Raw genomic sequence first — 20,019 nt, forward strand, 5'->3', positions numbered from 1 at the left:
GCACTTTATCCATGTATATAATATACTATTTTATATTATATACACAGGCATGCACATTTTCCTTAACAGTTAATTCATACCTGAATGTAAAAACTTGCACACCTCCAATACATTTGCCACCTTTACCGCAAGCATAGTTAATCCAGCTATTTGTCAAGAAAGAGGAATGACAGTTAAAAAAGACTTCCCCCACAAGAAACAAGTTACACAAAGTATACTGTATCACTACAAATTTTTATTCAGAAGCCCATCTTTTTAAAAAAAAATCTCATTAGGAACTTGTTTGGTCAATTGACTACAACACTTTCTACCAGACACAATAGTAAAAATGGCATGGCTCAGAATCGACCAGATCTTTCACGATCTCTTGACCGCCTCCTATCACGTTCTCGTCCTCCGCCGCCGCCGCCGCCGCCACCGCCGCCGCCTCCTCCTCCTCCACCTCCACGACCACGATCTCTGGATCTAGAACGACGTTCACGGGACCTTGACCTGGATCTATGCCTGCAAAAAAGCATTAAGATTGTAGTTCTTAAATATGGTGAAACAATGCAGCAATATTCTACAGCGTACCAAGGATCAACTGTTCAAACGAAAACACCAGAAAAGGGACTAGAGTTTGAAATAAAGTAGTGATTAGGTACTGCCACCACCTAAGAACCTAGCACTTTCAAGCCCACAAGGCCATCATTACAGAATTAGTCAGTTTTAGACAGTGAAGGGTCAGTATGTATAGTGAAAACTGTTAACTGCAGTCACTTGTCTGAATGGCCAGAAAAGGGTCAGTTCCCTGTAAGTACCCCTCTAAGTTAATTGCACTGTTACGCAGAACCAGTTGGAGCACTGTGAGAAGTCTTCTGTAGCCATTTACAGATTTAACGGTACACTGCAAGTCTACAGCCATAGGGATGGCTATATATAAAAAAACCCTAACAAATCAGGATTTTCTGTACTGAATTTCCGAAGTAGCATGAGGCCACAGCATTGTCCTCCTCTTCAGTTCCACCTTCTCCATCACCAACATAGTAAGGCCAGTGAGCTGCAAGAGCCTGAAAATGCATCTCTGATGTCACAGCTACTCAGAGCTCCAGAGCCAGCCTCTTAAGAAGGAAGGTCACAAAAATATTTGAGAAGAATTTTGAAAAGCTTTAGCAAGTCAGTTTTATTACCAAATGGAAAATTATACATTTACATTTTTTTAAAGTTATGCTACTAAATATGAACTACAGAGTTTTTTATTTATAGGCATTGCTGTGGAGCTCAAAGTAGAACTGAGTAACTGTGTTTGCCCCAACTTGTGAATAGACCAAATTTGTATTTCAGGGGAGTTTGGTGATCTAGGACATGAAAGAATGATGCTGTGTGTCACAGCAAAACTGTGTGGTGCTTTTTTTTTTTTTTTGGAGATAGGGTAGAAATGTATCTGTGTAAGGCAAAAGATGAAAAAGCAAGATCATTTGTGCTGAATGTTTACTTTGCCCCTTGTAATTTGGGACATTTGGCACAAGTCTCATATTGGTTACAATACTTGCAGGTCACCTTTAAATATACATAATACATTCTTGAAAATCCCTATTCATAATCTCACAAGAAAGGATGAGGAAGGCTTTTCAGAAAGAGAGGCCAGGCTCAAGTGTTTCTGACTAAGGGAAAAGAGGTCAGGAACCAGAAAAGTAACCAAATGGCTCTTAAGTCAGCAGCACATTTTTTACAATATTATAATGTTCTTAGTATCCCTGACACTTTCCATTTAAAATTAAATACTTAATTTCTCAGGAAAGCAGGAAACAATGCAATATGAATTTTTCACAATTAAGTTTACTCCTCCAATTCCCAAAATACTGCAAGACAATTTAACAGCATTTTTAGAAAAATATGTATTTTTGTGTTTGTGAAATTGTTTAATTGATAATACTGGAAAGTGAAGTCTTAACAAAAGAGGTTTCATACTGATAGCAGCAATGCAACGTTCGCCAACGTACCTGAATTAAGATTAACAGAAACCTTTTTGCCACTGCGTAGAACTCTGTCTATTCACAGCGCGCCTACCAAGGGGGAACAGTAGCACCAACCGATATGGAATTTTATGATGTTGGCAACTGTCCACTAGGAATGGAACCAAGATCACCAACTCATCTGACACATGCACCAATCAGACATCACTTTCACTTTCCCAACATGAAATGGATATGAACTGATTGGAAACTGTACTTCACATTACTGACTCTCTCTGCCACCCTCCATTTTTGATTATTTTTTTAATTTGCCATAAAGCCAGATTAAGTCTTGAATATTTACAGAAGAGTCAGATTGTGATTCCATAACAGAACTGGATCAGGAGAGGAAAACATTACTTAAACAACTTTCCTCAAAGTCAGATCCTATTCTTCATGTCTTCAAAAAGTTTAGGGAAAAAATCCCTAAATTATTTGCATCAGTTGGCTTTAAATTAAAAATACAAATGCTTACTTCTTACGACGACGTCCATATAATTCACGTCGCAATTCTCGGGAAATGGGCTTCAAATGCATAAAGTTACAGAAACCTCCTCGCGTACACTCTCTGTGGAGTAGAAGAAAATTACCACAAAGAAAGCACTTCCAATTTATATTCTTAGCTTTTCTTCTATATAAACCTGTGGTTACGTTAACTGATCTGCGATTTTTTAATGTAACATTAAACATTGGGAAGTATGACTCTTGGTAAAATATCTTAATTGCCCTGAAATCAGAGTTACACCTGAGCATAATTTATATGGAATTATCTGTGTGCCTGGTGCATGAATGTCCAAAAGTGAAGAGAAATTTTTTGTAGAGAGGAAGAGACTGACTGCACATGGTGCTATGGCATGTGAATTGAGCTTGCTCTAGAATCTAGATGTTAGTGTAGCTTTAAGTGCATTTTCTCTGAATGCATCGTTTGGAAATGCACTTGAGAAACCTTACACTCATGAAAAGCTTAACTTGGAGGTATCTCTAAGCTACTATAATAAATAAGCTGTAGCAAGTATCGTTTCATTACCCCATTTCATATTGACGGCAACAAGCTTCTCTGAAGTCAGTCACAGGTGAAAGTTCAGCATGAATTGGCTGACCATTAAACCAGCGATTGTTCAGATCAATCACAGCCTTTTCTGCATCTTCTTCACGACGAAACTGAGAAATAAAATAAAATTAACCGTCTCAAAATGTTACATAAATGGTAATGTTTGATCTATTTTAATTCCCCGCTGGATATTTAACACATGCTCAAGGCCAGCAATAAAACTAGAAGCCCATTTTATATTCTATTTGTCCCTACTCTTAAGTGGTGTCTTAATAAAACATATGTGGGTCTATTCAGTTTATTATTTAAGCAGTAACATTTTAAACATGAACAGGCAATCTGGAGAGAACTTAGTGGTTTCTCTTCAGACTAAAGAATTTTGTTGAACATTAACATTCCATGTTTAAAAGACTAATTGGTTTTGCAGGCATTTGTAAGGAATATGAAATAAATAACATCATAACTTGCAAGTATATCAGATTGAGGAATACAAAATCATTATCTAACTTACTATTTACTGGACAATTAGAGTTTAAAGAGGCTGTCAAGCATTTTAGACCATGAATTTATGTTCTCTAAGAAGGTTTGATAAACACTTAATTCAAAAGATTAAGTGTGCAAGAACAAGGTTTTGTGAGATTTAAACCAATATCCCACCTTTCAGGGTTTACACTCCAAAACAATACACAGTGCTAATTACATAAGAACCAGAAAGCCAAACTGACTGGAAAGTAAGCATGTGAAAAATACTTTTTGAATTCCATCAAAATTATGAGAGGACAGTCAGAAGTCTGAGTGGGCAATGAAAGGGGACATGCAACTGGGACAAGGATTGGGGTTAAGAAGGGTGTCAGGATAAATCTAGTAATACTTAAAATGGCTGTATGCATCTCAGCAATTTTGTAAATACCCAGTTACTCTGCCCTCTCTCCCCCCACCCCTCACCTTTCAGAGTCAGGCTTGTACAAATGCCATTTCATTTAATCTGTTTTTTACACCTATTCCAGTTTGCGTAATGATCTCATCAACAGTATAAAAAAAAGAAATCTAGTCTCAATGGTCAAGTTGAGCAAGGTGCAATGAGTAGGCAAGTTATGACAGTTCTAATAAATTCAACTGCCAGCAAGATGGGCAAGAATTATTAAAGTATGATTTCCATCTGATTGACCCCTTTTAGCATACTGTACTTCTAATTTTAAAGTTTACACAGTGTAAATATTCTATTTATTACATTTCACAGGAAGAATAAAACAAGCTAACAGTCTTGCAACATCTGAAAAAAACTGACTGAAATTTTATTTAAAAAAATTTACTTGTATTGTAGTTTAACCAGTTGACACACAAATTAACACACAGTAAGACAGTTCAGTATTTTTTACTCGAGTGGACTGAGCTGATCCTGGTCACAATTAAAGTCAAAACTGAACTCAGCTATTCTAGTCTTCTCCTTAAAACCATCTAGTGTGACTGTTCTGAGAGGCTTCAGAGGAAGTGCAAAACATTGTGTAAATGGAAACTCCTCAAGTGCATTTGTTGAACACAATCAGGCCAACAACTGAGTAATTAACATTTAATCGATCATGTCACAATCACACTTGTAAGTTAACAATTTTATAGTTCACCACTCTGAATTTCAATGCCCAAATGTAAATCAGACAACCATTCATCTATGTGAAATATCTTCACAACTAAAAAGGTAAGCTCAAACTTCATGAAAACAAGACAGATTCAACTGTAAGGGGATGTATTTCCACTCTGTCTGGTTTGGATTCTAATATATATAGATATAAATCAGGGGTCGGCAACCTTTCAGAAGTGGTGTGCCGAGTCTTCATTTATTCACTCTAATTTAAGTTTTCGCATGCCAGTAATACATGTTAACATTTTTAGACGGTCTCATTCTATAAGTCTATAATATATAACTAAACTATTGTCGTATGTAAAGTAAATAAGGTTTTTAAAATGTTTAAGACGCTTCATTTAAAATTAAATTAAAATGCAGAGCCGCCCCCCCCCACCCCCCCCCCCCCCCGGACCGGTGGCCAGGACCCAGGCAGTGTGAATGCCACTGAAAATCAGCTCGCGTGCCATAGGTTGCCTATCCCTGATATAGATAGAGATAGATATATAGATATAGACACACACACACCCCCACTCCAATGTACAGGTATTTACTTTCATAAAGGTGCCACCATGTTTTGAAAATGTTAATTGTGTATATTAAAGAAAATTTGTATTCATGATGTATTGCAGAGGTGCTTTTGTATCTTACCTTTACATATACATTTCCAACTAGATGATCTCCAAGGTTATCACAAACGTTCATTTCCTCAACTTCACCATATTTTTCTTCCATTTCCGTGAAGACCTCCTAAATATACAGAAATTTATTAAAAACATATTATGCAAATTAGATGGATTAAACATACCTACAAGACAATTAAACATTACTAAGCAGGAAGACTATTCTCTCTCCCAACACCCTTCATACATTTTTGTTCTAAGACTGTAAATTTCTGGGCAGGCACTGTATCAGCCTGTGTGCATTGACAATATCTAATACACTGAGTATTACATGGATAAAGTAATTAACTACACAACTAAAAAGTAACTTTTCTTTATTTAGAAAATGAGATATACAAGACACTAAAGCCATGTCTTTGGAAAGAAAAGCCAGTCTTCCAGTCTACTACACTTGGGGCTGGTCTACACTTGGGGGGGGGGGAGAAGAAGAGTTCCGGAGTCGACGGTGAGCGCGTTCGGGGATTGATATATCACGTCTTAACGAGACGCGATATATCGATCCCGGATAAATCGATTGCTACCCGCCGATATGGCGGGTAGTGAAGACGTACCTTTAGGGTGACCAGATGTCCCAATTTTTGGGTCTTTTTCTTATATAGGCTCCTATTGCCCCCTACCCCGTCCCGATTTTTCACACTTGCTGTCTGGTCACCCTACACTTCAAAAATTATTAATTGTTTGCTAACACTGAAGTATACTTTTTAACTCAACTGTGTGAGGAAAAAACAGAATGGGAGACACACCAAAAACAGACCATATAGTATTTTGTTTTGAAACTTAATCCAAGGTCTAATATAAACAATAGAGTTATATGTAAATTAAATAGAGACTACAGCAGGGACTATATGTTTCATATGTAAAACTGAAGTTATACAAAAAATATCTAGACACTAACAGGATACACATTTCAGTCAAGCAACCAAATGTCTAATTTGAGTTTTCTCCCCTCTCCACTATCCTTCCCTGATCACTCCCAGCATCCAATCTTATTATCATTTAAACAGTACACTCTTTGGGGCAGGGAGTGTTTCTTGTAATGTGCATTTAAAGCACTATTTATCAGAATTAGAAGTGGTATATCTGAGAGAATTATAATCTTCCTTTTTCGGTCCCATCAAGGATTAGCTGGAGAGTTTATTTTTGTAATTTTTCACTGCCACCAACTAAATTTTATATGTTTTCTTTTGAAGAATACAATACATTTTAAACAGTGAATTTCAACATACCTCAAAGAATTCATCATAATGTTCCTGCATTTCAACATCGCTCACAGCACCTGCAAATTCCAAGAGTCATACTGATTAGAATCAGTATTTGAATGACAAGACTCTGAACATACTACAAAATATATTTTAGAGAACAGAAGTAGTCATCTATCGAAGCATAAGAGATGCCATGTAGTTAACCATTAAGGAGTATTAAAAATAACTGAGCAGCTTTGAGTCCCAAAAGAAAGGAATATCTCAGTACGTGATACTAATATGGTCAAATCAAGACAAGTTTTAATCAGCATCCAAATGGTACATGCCAAATTTAAGGGGAAAGGATTTACTTTGAAATGTGACTAATTAAATGTAGAACCCCTCCCTCTATCTGCCAATGGTTTACCTACACAGAAGGCAAGTGCTTTGTCACGTCAACTATTTTAAAGCATGATTACTATTAAGATTTCTCTTCCTAAAGGCGGAGCTTTGTTTAAAGATGTTCACTCCTCCAGTATAAATACACTAGTTTGAGAAATCACTGATGTGATTAAAACTGCAGCTCATCGTGATCTATTGAATTTGTTCAGAATACAAGATACGCTTTTCTTGTTCCCTCAGTAAAGAGTGAAACTATGGGGCTTTGTGGTAGAAAGCATTTCTCCATTTTATTTTTAATGCCAATTTATCTTTCTGTAATACTGCAGAATTTTTTTTTTTTTAAATGCGAGAGAGGCTGGCCATATATTCACATTAGATCATATTCATGCTCCTAGCTGGCCTTTGCAGGTGAGTGCTGCTTGCCTGCTGCTAAAAAACTAATGTAAATTAAAATTTTGCTCATTTTTCGAAGTATTAAGTATAGCAAAATAAATTACAATAGATATTTTCAGTTCTACACCATTTTACCATACATTTTATTTAATAAGTCATATACATTAAAGCCAGATTGATTAACTCTTCAGTTAAATGGCTTTATTACGATCAAGTAGAGTAGCTTTAAAATAGATGTGGCACTTCATGCAAGAACAATGTTTTAACCTTTAAAATGCAACACCATTGCTTTACTGAGCAAAACCTGCAATATGACAGGAGGATGATCCAATAAAGCTATGTTTATTTGCCTCAGTCGCTGTGCAAAAACAGGTGCTCTGAACCCAGTCATTTCTGGATCACAGTGCAAATCATGCCATTTAGAACAGCTTTTCATCTTTACTGAAAGATGCTTATTATTAACCAATCAAGCTACCTAATCTTCGTGGAACTATGGACAATTTTTCTCTATAAGGTTAAAGGGACACTGGTCAAGTAGTTTAGGCTCAAGATATTCAACCTTCCAGATTCAACATGTTTGCTTTTCAAGAGACCCTTGCCTATGCAGCAATTTAAAAAAACTCCCAAACATTTAGTCAACATTCACTACATAGAAACAGTTTAATAACTAACCATATTCCCAGGGCTGTGCCAAAATCAACAATGATAGCACACTAACATCTGAGTGATTTAAAAAAACCCATCAGTTTGGGCTCCATAGGAAGAAAGGGGCATGATCGAAGTTTACCAAATGGGAAAGTGCTGAAAACTGATATGGACATTCCACTGTCAAACTAAGATTATAAAAAGAAATGTAAAGAAATTGGAAGTACTTGAGAGTGTCCCTCTAAGGTGAAAAGGGTAAGCATCATACACAGACTTCACAAACATTCAAGTTCCAGGGCTACCAGTGTCTGAACCTTGAGAAGCCCAACTACTAGATAAAATCAAGACTATTACTGGTCAAAATTAACATTAATCCTCTATGACAACAATGGAGAGGAAAACAGTAAAGCAACAACATTAAATAGCTACCCATTAAGAATATATGCAATATTTAAATAGGGACAAAGCTGAAAAGATACGGGAAGGGTTTCAGCACACCCATTGATAAAATAGAGCTATAACTCTTACCATACCAGGTATAGTTAGGCTCTGTTATACAATTATCCATCTATCAAGACAAACTAAAGTTTAAATATTAATATCCAATTCTAGTTTGGAGAATCTGTTTACTAAAGACTCCTGCAAACTCCAGGAGGGTCTGGGCAAATAAAGTCTAAACAGCTGCATGGCAAACCAAGCAACTTTAATTCTGTGCAAATTAGTTACCAGCTCACTGAGAATTTAGCTGATGTGTAGGAAGTACCCAACATCCAATTGCATATTTTTAGCAATCCACAGATAGTAACACCGTAAACATCTATAACAAAAAGCCTACAGGCCAACAGAACTTTATAAACCCATACAAACTTCATAAGCAACATTCTACTTCTAAAGAAAAGCCCCAGTTTGACAACTGACATTAAGTGTCAAGTCGATCTAATCAAGTGCATTAGTTTTGTTATAAGATATGCTGTTTATGCTATCCTACAAGTTCTTTATCTTATGAATAACATTTCACTCTGAAATTAGGATTTGATTTCATAAAATAGAATGTTGTCTAATTAAATACTGGTAACTAGTGTTCCTTCTAATTGTTCCCACACATGTGTGGAATGAATTTTGTTATGTGCACCAATATGGAGGTGATGTGTGACACACAACCTTCATTTTGGTGCACACAACAAAATTCATGTGGTGGGCTGCAGGCAAGGATTTGAAGAGTGGGAGGGGGCTCAGGGCTGGGCAGAGGGTTGGGGTGCAGGGGCGTGAGGGCTCTGGGGTGGGGTCAGGAATGAGGAGTTTGGGGTGCAGGAGAGTGCTCTGGGGCTACAGCAGGAAGAGAGTACTCCCCCCAGCCCTCTTTCCCCACAGCAGCACCGGGCGACGGGGGGAGAGAGAGAAGAGAGGGGAGTGTCTCTCCCTGCGGCAGCAGCTCCAGGGCTGGGGCCACAGGATAGGATAGGCACCCCACCTCTGGCTCCTGCAGGTCTGTCCGGAGCTAGGTCAGGGAGGGGCACCCTGGCCGTGACAGGCCCAGGCTGAGGATAGATTCAAAGACTGCCACCCTGGTTCGTGCCATGCTGCCCTGCCCGGATTCAGGCTGGGGTAGGGGAGCCCCGGCCACAGCAGGTCCAGGTTATGGCATAGTTGGGGCCAGGAAGCCGCCCCAGCCCAGCAGGCTGGGGGCTGGACAAGGTTGGGGCTGGGGGAGGGAGGGTTCCCTGAGCACCTGTGCGATGCTAAATAGGCTGCTGCACGGCCATGCAGGGAACTTAGCTGGTAACTAATCCAAACTAGTCTATGATCCAGCGGTTAAAAAGATAATAACTGAACAAAACTTTACCACCACATGCTCAATGTTCAATTTGTTATAAAATATTAGAAAAATAACACCCATCTTTTTAGTTCTAAAGCCCTTAACGTCTTTTTCTACTAGTGTCATTGGTTCAATTGTAATGACAGATCAGTAGTCACAAACTGACACTCAGTCATTTAACTTCTGTCATGATGCACAGTATGAGACTTTTCGCCCATTTCCTAACTACAGAAGAGTTAAGAAATTAGTTCATAACAATATCCAAACTGCTTCCTTTCCCCAAGTGTACTTTTAAAATTATTTCCTACTATGAAAATATGTAACTTAGTTCTGGAATTTGAATTTTCAAAGTAAGGGGGAATTTTCAACATGCACTTATCCAAAAGGACAGCTGCAGAAGAGTAGCATTTGTCAGTCTATATTTATCTTCCAAAGTAGTCACTAAATGGGAGCTGCATCATTAGCCTAGGACAAATATTTTTGCAAGCAGTCTTAAAGTTCCAAATTTGCTCTCAACATTAACTTAATGATGGGAAACGTGTTATGGATTAAGTTAATGTGTGACTGTCCTGCTTTTTGAGCAGTGAAGTCTAATGCATACCTTTAAAACATACAGCAAAAATATGTCTAGGATACAGGCAAGTGGCAGAGGGGAAGAAGGGGGAAAAGGAGAGAGCAGTGGATCAAGACTGCTTTACAGGGGCTCCCAATTCAACCACTTTTGATATAATGGACAAATATCCAATTTCTCTTAAACAAATTCTTGTGTGTGGGGGGAGGGGGTGTGCAAAAAGAGCAAAAAATTGTTGACACATTTTATGAAGTGTGGGCAGTTTGATCCATTAAACTAAAATGGTAGACCAGCTTAAGTCGACACTGAGCTCTGACAATCAAGCCCAGGGAACCAGTGAAGGAACTTGTATGAACTTACAGCGCAAACCGTCAGCAGACTGGGAAGAGTTTTGAGGGTTACGGTAAATGTTCAAGAGGGCAATGGTCTGAAATACAAAACGCAACAACTTTATATTATGGAAAAGAAATTTAACACGAAACTGGTTTCCTTTTGGTGATCGCTTTAGCCGAGTCTCAGTGCTGAAAGAGAGGTAGTTATTTTCTCCCAAGAGGGGAAACTTTCACTTAGCTGGTGACCTTTCTGAACCAACCTAACACTGTAAAACAATAGAGATCTCATGATACTCGATTACTGTATTTTTACTTTAACAGTTACTTTGCTCACCTCCATTACAATTGAGGTGTTTACATGGGGTTCAATCAAAAAAAGTTTCCAATATAATGAATGGTATCCAAGTGTCATAGTAACAGCATACTCAGATGTTTGATTTTGGCCTTATTGAACAATTAGTGAATAAAACAACCACTCAAAACACACTAAAACCAGCATAGACTCTAATGTATAACACAGTAATCATGGTATAACATGAAATCTCCATTTCCTAAAGAAAGGAAAGGTGAAATAAAATGCATGATTTTGGGCAACTTACCGTATATCATAAATATACCTAAGTTTTCATATTATATCAAGAATTTGAGAAATGCTTGCAAAATAATCATTTAAAAAAATGATTGCAACAATAAGTGACAGGGCTTAACAGTTACAGGATGTAATGCTCATGAACTGTGCAAATGATTTTGAATCAAGGAAGTCCAATTAGTTTATCTTTTTATAAAAGTCACTTTCTGCACTTTATAAACACGTACATTTACCAAGTTCTTGATATATGCGCAAGAAGAGTTCCATCACTTGTCCTGTTTGCAACAGCTTTATGTCAGCAGCTCAGAAGCCAACATTATTTTCTCATAATTATGAGTGGGCTCTTTAACACCATTCTTTAAAAAAATTTCTCCAACTGTGGGACTTACAGTGTGAGCCGTCAGCCGTCTGTGCACTGTTTTGGGGATTACGATAGATGTTTTGAATCAAGATGGTCTGCGGGGAAAAAAAAATAAAAAGGGGAATTCTACTGGCTGCTGTGCATATAACAGACAATTGCAAAGAGACAACTATTCATAAGATATTTCGTTTTGTATTTGCAGAGTATCTTCTGAAACTGCATCCAAACCATCATATTATGAAAACAGTTTTAAATTAACCACCAAGAAAGAGCTGTGTTTGGTTTCCCTAGTGAACTGTCCCAAGTATATTTACTGAACTGTTTATTTGAAGTAAGTGTATGACATCTTGTGTCATAAGTACAATGTCACCTTGCACTTCAAGCTGCTCAGTTATGCAGATACCCAAATTTATCTTAATTTAAACCAAATTCATTACTGTAAGCCTCGAAAAGCTGCATTTGCATCAGTGCACAGTACATAGCATGTGATGCTGTAAAGTCTTTAAACTGTTGCCTCAGATATCAAGTTTTTCAAATATCAACTAGATACCCGCTATTGCCTCATCAAGCAGTTTCTTGGTGGAATTTCTGTTTAAATAATATAATAGTTTTAAATGTTCACGTTTTCCGATCCTTCAATAAAGATCAATATCCTTTTAGCCCTTCTGCTTTTTACTTGAAGAATTAGACCAGGCAGGCTTGAAACCTTACATTTGTACCGTTCTTCTTAAAATCAAGTTGTCTGAAAAAACAAACCATGTTTAAGTTAGTAAACTAATATTACATAAAATTCCAATGTCCATATAACTGTAATCAGCTCAAAGAGATTTAGATTTAAATTACTTAATATACAAGTTTAATGTTAGTTTGCATGAACTTTCATCCCCAATTGAATTTAACTGGTGCAACACTTTTGTTTTTTGATGCCACCAAGAGATTAGAACCTGTTAAATTACATTTACATCATATACTGATTTTACTAACACATCAACCAAACCTGCACCAGTGGTGGCAACACAATAAAATATAACCATGGCAATAGCTCTCTATTAATAAGATCTGTTCCTCAATTTTCTATCACAGCTGATTACCAATATTTGCACAAAGTCTTCCATAATCAAACTATTACATCAGATTCACTAGTGACATCACAATCCAGCTTGTGTGTAAAGTCCAATGCCACACACACACTAGACTGTGACTTCACAACATGACCCTGTCAAGCCCAGCAGTTCACTTCAACTGACATCAGCTAAACAAGGACTAAATTGCCAGAGAGAAAATTGCTGGTCCAGGTTATGAAACAATTACTTTTAAACTCAGGTTTAAAAAGTGATTTCTGAAAACATGTTTAAGCCAGACAGCATGGATGGCAAGTATCCATTAGATGTGTTGTTACAGGAAATCAGTGAAAGAGTTAGGAATTGAACTCAAGTCTCCCTACAGCTAGGCCTGCACTAACCCACATATACTAAACAAATTTGTAATCATCTAGAGGATAACAGGGTTATAAGGAATAGCTAGCATGGATTTGTCAAGAACAAATCATGCAAATCAATCCAATTTTCATCTTTGACAGGATTACTGGACTTGTGGATGGAGGGAAGCAGTAGCTATGATGTATCTTGATTTTACTAACATTTTTGACACAGTCCCGCATGGCACTCTCATAAGAAAACTAGGGAAATGTGGCCTGGATGAAATTACTATGAGGTGAGTGCACACCTGGTTGAAAGACCGTACTCAAAGAGTAGTTATAAGTGGTTCGCTGTCAAACCAGGAGGGCAAATCCAGTGGGGTACCTCAGGAGTTAGTCCTGGATCTAGGACTATTTAACACTTTCATTCATAACTTGGATAATGGAGTGGAGAATATGCTTTAAAGTTTACAGATGACATCAAGGTTGGGGGAGTTGCAAGCACTTTGAAAGACAGGATTAGAATTCAAAAAACCCGGACAAATTGGAGAACTGGTCTGAATTCAACAAGAGGAAATTTAACAAAGATAAGTACTTCACTTGGGAAGGAAAAATCAAACGCACAACTACAAAATGGGGAATAACTGTGTAGATGGTAGTGCTGTTGAGAAGGATGGGGGTTATAGTAGATCACAAATTGAATATGACTCAACAGTTGCGAAAAACAGCCGTGGAAAAGGCTAATATTCTGGGGTGTACGAACAGGAGTGTCAAATATGTAAGACATAGGAGGTAACTATCCCACTATACTTGGCACTGTTGAGGCCTCAGCTGGAATACTGTGTCTAGCTCTGGGTGCTACAATATAGGAAATGTGTACAAACTGGAGAGAGTCCATAGGTGAACAACCAAAGTGATAAAAAGTTTAGAAAGCGGACATCTGAGGAAAATGGTCAAGAAACACTGGGCATGTTTAGTTTTGAGAAAAGAAGACTGAGGGGGGACCTGAAATCAGTCTTCAAATATGTGAAGGGCTGTTACAAAGTGGATAAGATCAACTTTTCTCCATATCTCTGGTAGGACAAGAAGTAATAGGCTTAATATGTAGCAAGGGAGATTTAGTTCGGTATTAGGAAATACTTTCTAACTATAATGGTAGTTAAACTCTGGAATAGGCTTCCAAGAGGTTGTGGAATCCCACTCATTGGATGTTTTTAAGAACAGATTTGACAAATACCTGTCAGGGATGGTCTAAAGTTTATGTGGCCCTCCCTCAGCACAGGGAGCTGGATGTGGCTTTCTCAGGCCCCTTCCAGCCCTACATTTCTATGAATCCATATTGTAATATTAAAACAGCTTTTAAAAATACAAGGTTTCTGACCACTCATTAGCATAGCTATGTTTGCAAGAGGAATTTTAAAGCAGCTTCTTAAAATGGGAGGACTCTATTGTAGACGAGATATTACAAGCGGTAACAAGGTCACGGTTGAGGCATATTAGCAAGGCACTTCCACTGTTGCATATACTGCATTTCTGTGGCTAAATAGCTGGAAATGCAGGAGTTTTCCTAACCACTAAAAATAATTTATTAAATGAGAAATCATCTCTTTATACCTGCATATCTTGACAATCAGCAATGATAGAAAACAAAGTAAACGTAAGTTGGAATTTAAATGTGGAAATTTTCCAGGAGCATGGACGATGTTCTTTGCTAATAAATCAAAAATACATGTCAATCAATGCCCCTCTCTTTTTAGCCTATATCCACTCCTTATTTCACAGGTAACATTTAACCAGCCACAGACTGGACAATATGTAGAGCCAATTGTTGTATATCCTTAAGCAGCTAAGATAGAGAAGCAATTCTTCCACACTCAATGGGCTAAGCAAGTGACCGCTAACACTTTTAGCCTAGGCCAAAGATCACGAAGGGGCGGGGGAATGTCTTCTGACCATGTCAGATAAGGAAGCAAATTTGTTTAAAAAAAAAAAAAAAAATCTTGGAAGTTCTCACATTTGGGATGGGTAGAAAATGCTGTCATTATTTGTGATGTAATCAATCTAGGATGGTTTAAGTGCTTAAACATCTCTGAGAAAGCACACACCTTACAGTTAGCACTGTTTGGTCTCTACTATAGACAAGCTTACAACAGCATTGCTCCCTGCAACTATTAGGAAGATAGGAGAGCATTATAAATGCTGGGGGAGGAAAATGGAGGAAAAAATACTCCCTCCCCAGAAAAAAAAACAACAAAGTTTTTTGGCCTCAGTTAATTCTGGATATGGTAATTATTCATTTGAAGTGCTTAGAACCTACACTTAAAGAGATATGTACATAAATTCTATAAGAGGGAACAAACCTGGCTAAATGTTGGTTTATTGTGCAATCGAGAACATCTGTCCCCGTGACGGCAAGCTCCAATTTTGAAATAAAATGAACAGTTGACTCTGCAAGTAAAAAACAAGAGATAATTAGTTTATGGAAATACAAGGCAAGAGAATATTAATACACAATTAGCATTTAACATAAAATGCACACTATCAACTTAACTTTAATGCACAATTACATAGGTCAATCAAACCAATAAAGTCCAAGACAGTAATGGAACTCGTTAGTTTATACTGATTCCCCCTCCTCCGTGACCTGAGAGATCTGCTGAACTCCAGGACAACCAAAAGCACACAGAGCAGCTGCAATCTAAAGTACTTAAGTGTACTTATTCAGTAACTTGTTACATTCAGTATCAGTCAGTGGGAAAATATTCTCACCTGTAACCACAATTTTTTCCATTTGTTTCTCCTCCTTCCTCATCCTTTCATTTCTCCCCTTCCTCTCTCTCTCTCTCTTCATCCAGGCAAGCCCTAATTCTTTCCTCCCTCTCAGTCAGCTTCAGTCCCATCCCACCAGCTAAAACAGTCAACAGTTAAATAGTTGACAGTTAAGGGATGTCTACACTGCAGCTGGGAGGTGTGATTCCCAGCACAGAAAGACAGACTCCACTATCATAGCTCCCCCCTCTCCCTGCACCCTTCAACACACAGTTCAATGCCCTGCTGGCTCCCAATGAAACATACAAACTGAACACATGGTATTTCTAATTTCACAAATGCAAACAACTGCTAGACCTAGCCTTGACTATTTCTCTTTATAATCAAGAGGTAATTTGTACCACAGTAGCATAAACTGCCCATGAACCAATGAGAACAGGACTTATTTACCTTGGTTATGAAAAGTAAGCACAGGCTTTAGATAGTACAGAGAGCAAGGAGAGTGAAAACTGCCAATAAGGGCTATATGCATACACATAAAGCATATAACCTTGCTTTTGTCTGAATTTACTTTTCTTTATCCATACACTCACAATTTACAATAATTCCTTCACATTTCCTTTTGTTGAGCTGAAAAGGAAACCAACTTGTTTCCTGGCTATGTCCCCACTGTCCCCCCCCCCCCCCACACACACACATACACCTTAACTGTGGTATGTTCACTACAGCAACTAAAAAGCAGAACTTAAATAATTGGTAAATTTCACATTGTAGCTCCAGCTGCAAAGAACACACAGAGGAACAGAGTGAAAAGCACTTAATTCTAATGGGCTGTGCATAATACATGTTGCATGTTGACACCAATGATTTTAATAAATTCCACTTTGCAGTCACAATTACAGGCATGGAAGAAATCTGAAGGGTGTTCAACTGTATATTTGGGCTTCTAGGCAGCAACTTCTATCACCAGATCACAGCATGAAACATTCAACACGCATTAAAGATTATATTCTAATTCACACCTGGCCTACGCCTAGAATTTAGGTTGATTTAGCACAAAACTTTTCACAGCCCTGAGCAATGTAGCTAGATTGACCTAACCCTCACTGTAATCACAGATGGGAGAATTCTCCCATCAACCGAGCCACTGTCTCTCAAGTTTGGTCTACAGTGGCTCTCAACCTTTCCAGACTACTGTACCCCTTTCAGGAGTCTGATTTGTCTTGCGAACCCCCAAATTTCACCTCACTTAAGAACCATTTGTTTACAAAATTAGACATAAAAATACAGAAGTGTCACAGCACACTAGTACTGAAAAATTGCTTACTTTCTCATTTTGTATTAAATTTTAGTTTGTACTGACTTTGCTAGTGCTTTTTATATAGCCTGTTGTAAAACTAGGAAAATATGTAGATGATCTGATGTACCCCCTGGAAGACTGCTGCATACCCCCAGTAGTATGCGTGCCCCTGGTTGAGAACCACCAGTCTACACTAGCAACTTATGTTGGTATAACTACGTGGCTCAGGGGTGTAGAAAACCCACACCCCTGAGTGACACAGTTATACCAACCTAACTTCCTATGCACTATGTTGATGGGAGGGCATCTCCTGTTGACAGTTACCACCCTCTTGTGGTGGATTACCTACACCAACAGGAGAAGACCCCTCCCATCGTTGTAGGTAGCATCTTCACTGAAGTGCTCCAGTAGTACAGCTGCATCAGTGCAGTTTTGCTGCTGTAACATTTTAAGTGTAGACAACCCTCAGAGATGGATATATTACAGCAGTGATCTCCAACCTTTTTACGCACAAGATCAAGTTTTGAATTTAAGATCAACCCAGGATCTACCCAACCCCTTCCCTGAGGCCCTGCTCACTCCATTCCCTCCCTCCCTCCGTCACTCGCTCTCCCCCACCCTCACTCACTTTCACTGGGCTGGGGCAGTGGGTTGGGGTGTGGGAGGGGGTGCAGGTTCTGGGCTGGGGCCAAGGGATTTGGAGTGTGGGAGGGAGCTCCAGGCTGAACCTGGGGCAGGGGGTTGGGGTGCAGGAATGAGGGGTCCAAGCTCTGGGAGGAAGTTTGGGTGCAGGAGGGGGCTCAAGGCTAGGGGTTACGGTGCAAGAGAGGGTATGAGGTGCAGGCTTCATTCAGGAGGTGCTTACCATAGGCGGCTCCTGGTTGGCAGCGCAGCAGGGGTCAGGCAGGCTACCTGCCTGCCCTGGCCCCACCCCACTCCCGGAAGTGGCTGGCTAACTGGCCCCTTCCTCCACTGCAAAAGAGACTTGCCGGCAGCACGCCACTTCCAGGAGCGGTGTGGGGCCAATGTAGGCACCTGCTGTGCTGCTGGACTTTTAGAGGTCCGGAGATCGTGATCGACTGGCAGAGGCTCCAGGATCAACCAGTCAATCACTATCGAAGGGTTGGTGACCACTATATAACTGTGATGGAAAAACCTCTTCCATTGCTATAGTATGTGTCTAAACTATAGCAGTACTTGTAGTGTAGACATACCTTCAGATGCATGTCTCAGAAAAAAGAAAAGAAAACAGTACTGAGTTCACTCCAAATCCAAAGCTAAAAGCCTAACTACAAAACCTCTAATAATTCATAATACCCTCAACAATTTCAATTCAGTGACAATTTCAAAGTTTCATTTTCAGTTCTCCTCACAGAGGATGAATGGGACTGATGTGGGGGAAGGGGAGGGAATCACGTGCAGTCCCTAAAGGGATCAAAAATGTTTGCACGATTAACATCAATCCCCTCCATCAAGTAGGCAGCAACATTAGCAAAATTCAAAAGCCACATACCCTCATTTTCTGACAGAAGGATGACCATGAGCCATCAAAAATCCACTTGGGCAATGACAGAATCAACGGCATCACCCATTTCTATAGAACCTAAGCTTGTTTTTAAAAACAAAGCAAAACTGCTGGCCCTCGAGTTTGCAAAAATGAATCGTCCAGACATCAATCAAGTGTAACGAGGACACATTAGTGCTCCTGAATGAGCACAGCAACGGCTCCAGGGCCTTTACTGATCAGAGCTTCACGAGCAGCAAAGCGACAGCAGAGCCGGGAGGGTCGTTTTCGCTACTGTAACCCAGAGCAGCAGGACCTGGCTTGACGCGGCCGCAGGGTGTCGAGGAGGCGGCTCTATAGAGGGCGGCGCGAGGAAGGGAGCTACTAGCTTGAGCAGACTTTGAAAGGAGCCCTCGGCGCGGCGCTGGGCCCCATCCCCAATTGTTCACGGCTCCAAACCGGGATAGGAGGACCCGCCCGGCGGGAGGCGCGCCCCAGAGCGCGTGCCCGCAGCACGACGGCAGACTCTGACCGCCAGGGGGAGCGCGGGAGAGCACGTGGGGCGCTGCTCCGCGCGCACAGAGTGTTCCCCTCCCTCCCCCCGAATGCGGAGGTGTCCGGGCCGGTCCCCATGGGGATCGTCGAATAAGCGCGTGGAAAGGCTCTGTCGCGCGCAGCCCGCTTAGCGCGGGGTCAGTTAGCTCCGCTCCCCCACACGGCGGTTACCCACTGCACGCGCGGGCCTGGTCTCTGGGAGGCAGCGCGCGCCGCCCAGTTTCCTCTCCCACCCACAGGAGGGAGCGCGCGCGCCGCCACGTTCCAATCACCAAGGCCGCTCCGCCTGCCCCAGGACGGAAAGCAATAAACTGCGGCGGCGCCGCAGGCTGGGCGCGCGCACGCGCGCTCCATGGCGCGAGAACCCAGCGAGGACCGTGGGGGGAGACCCCGCCATTATATGAACAGGCGCCACGAGCCCGAGCCCCGCCATCTCTCCCCTGCAGGGTACCCGGAGCGCTGAGCCGCCGCCGGTGGCACGGCTACGGGCACAGGGCACTCACTTGTCCTTCTCTGTGCCGAAGATGGAGGCCAGATACTCCGCCATCTCCCACCACCGACCGACCGCCGGAGAGGCCCCGGCGCCGATTGAGTGCGTCACAGCTTCGCGCCGGAAACACTCCGCCCCGCCCACCGCCTTCCAGCCACTGACCAGAACATGGGGGAGGGGCTGTTGCCGTCTGCACATGCGCCTCACCCGCTTCCCTTCCGCGGCGGGGGCCTAGGGCCCGCGTTGTTCTCAGACTCAGTCAGCGCGGGCTCCCTCAGCCCCGCGCGCCCAGCCTGGCCCCGCCCCCAAGGCTCCCGAGCCTCAGCAGGGAGCCCGCGTGTGAAG

At 40.7% G+C, this 20,019-nt stretch overlaps 1 protein-coding gene across 3 annotated transcripts; it reads right to left on the reverse strand.

Annotated features, from left to right (window-relative positions):
* Window positions 1-215: 215 nt before the first annotated feature.
* On the reverse strand, window positions 216-19,796 carry U2AF1 (U2 small nuclear RNA auxiliary factor 1). Of its 3 annotated transcripts, XM_054005184.1 has the most exons (9): window positions 18,639-19,042; window positions 15,417-15,504; window positions 11,668-11,734; window positions 10,718-10,784; window positions 6,576-6,625; window positions 5,318-5,416; window positions 3,022-3,155; window positions 2,470-2,562; window positions 216-504 (listed from the first exon to the last, which is right to left on the reverse strand). In XM_054005184.1, exons 5-9 carry the CDS (start codon window positions 6,603-6,605, stop codon window positions 339-341), a joined length of 522 nt encoding a protein of 173 aa, XP_053861159.1. In that variant the 5' UTR covers window positions 6,606-6,625; window positions 10,718-10,784; window positions 11,668-11,734; window positions 15,417-15,504; window positions 18,639-19,042; the 3' UTR covers window positions 216-338. The 3 variants fall into 3 exon arrangements, with proteins under 3 accessions (XP_053861159.1, XP_053861146.1, XP_053861152.1); XM_054005171.1 differs by lacking the exons at window positions 11,668-11,734; window positions 18,639-19,042 and adding an exon at window positions 19,688-19,796; XM_054005177.1 differs by lacking the exons at window positions 10,718-10,784; window positions 18,639-19,042 and adding an exon at window positions 19,688-19,796.
* Window positions 19,797-20,019: the final 223 nt, after the last annotated feature.

Source organism: Malaclemys terrapin, chromosome 1, assembly GCF_027887155.1.
Source record: "Malaclemys terrapin pileata isolate rMalTer1 chromosome 1, rMalTer1.hap1, whole genome shotgun sequence".
Lineage (NCBI taxonomy): Eukaryota > Metazoa > Chordata > Testudines > Emydidae > Malaclemys > Malaclemys terrapin.

Excerpts from the sequence above, each read along its gene's own strand:
- U2AF1 (XM_054005171.1), bottom strand. The coding sequence starts at position 19,731 with ATGGCGGAGTATCTGGCCTCCATCTTCGGCACAGAGAAGGACAA. Across the intron at positions 10,785-15,416 it reads ATAAACCAACATTTAGCCAG|ACCATTGCCCTCTTGAACAT; the intron begins GTTTGTTCCCTC and ends TTTGTATTTCAG. Across the intron at positions 6,626-10,717 it reads GTCTGCTGACGGTTTGCGCT|GTGCTGTGAGCGATGTTGAA; the intron begins GTAAGTTCATAC and ends TGGAATTTGCAG.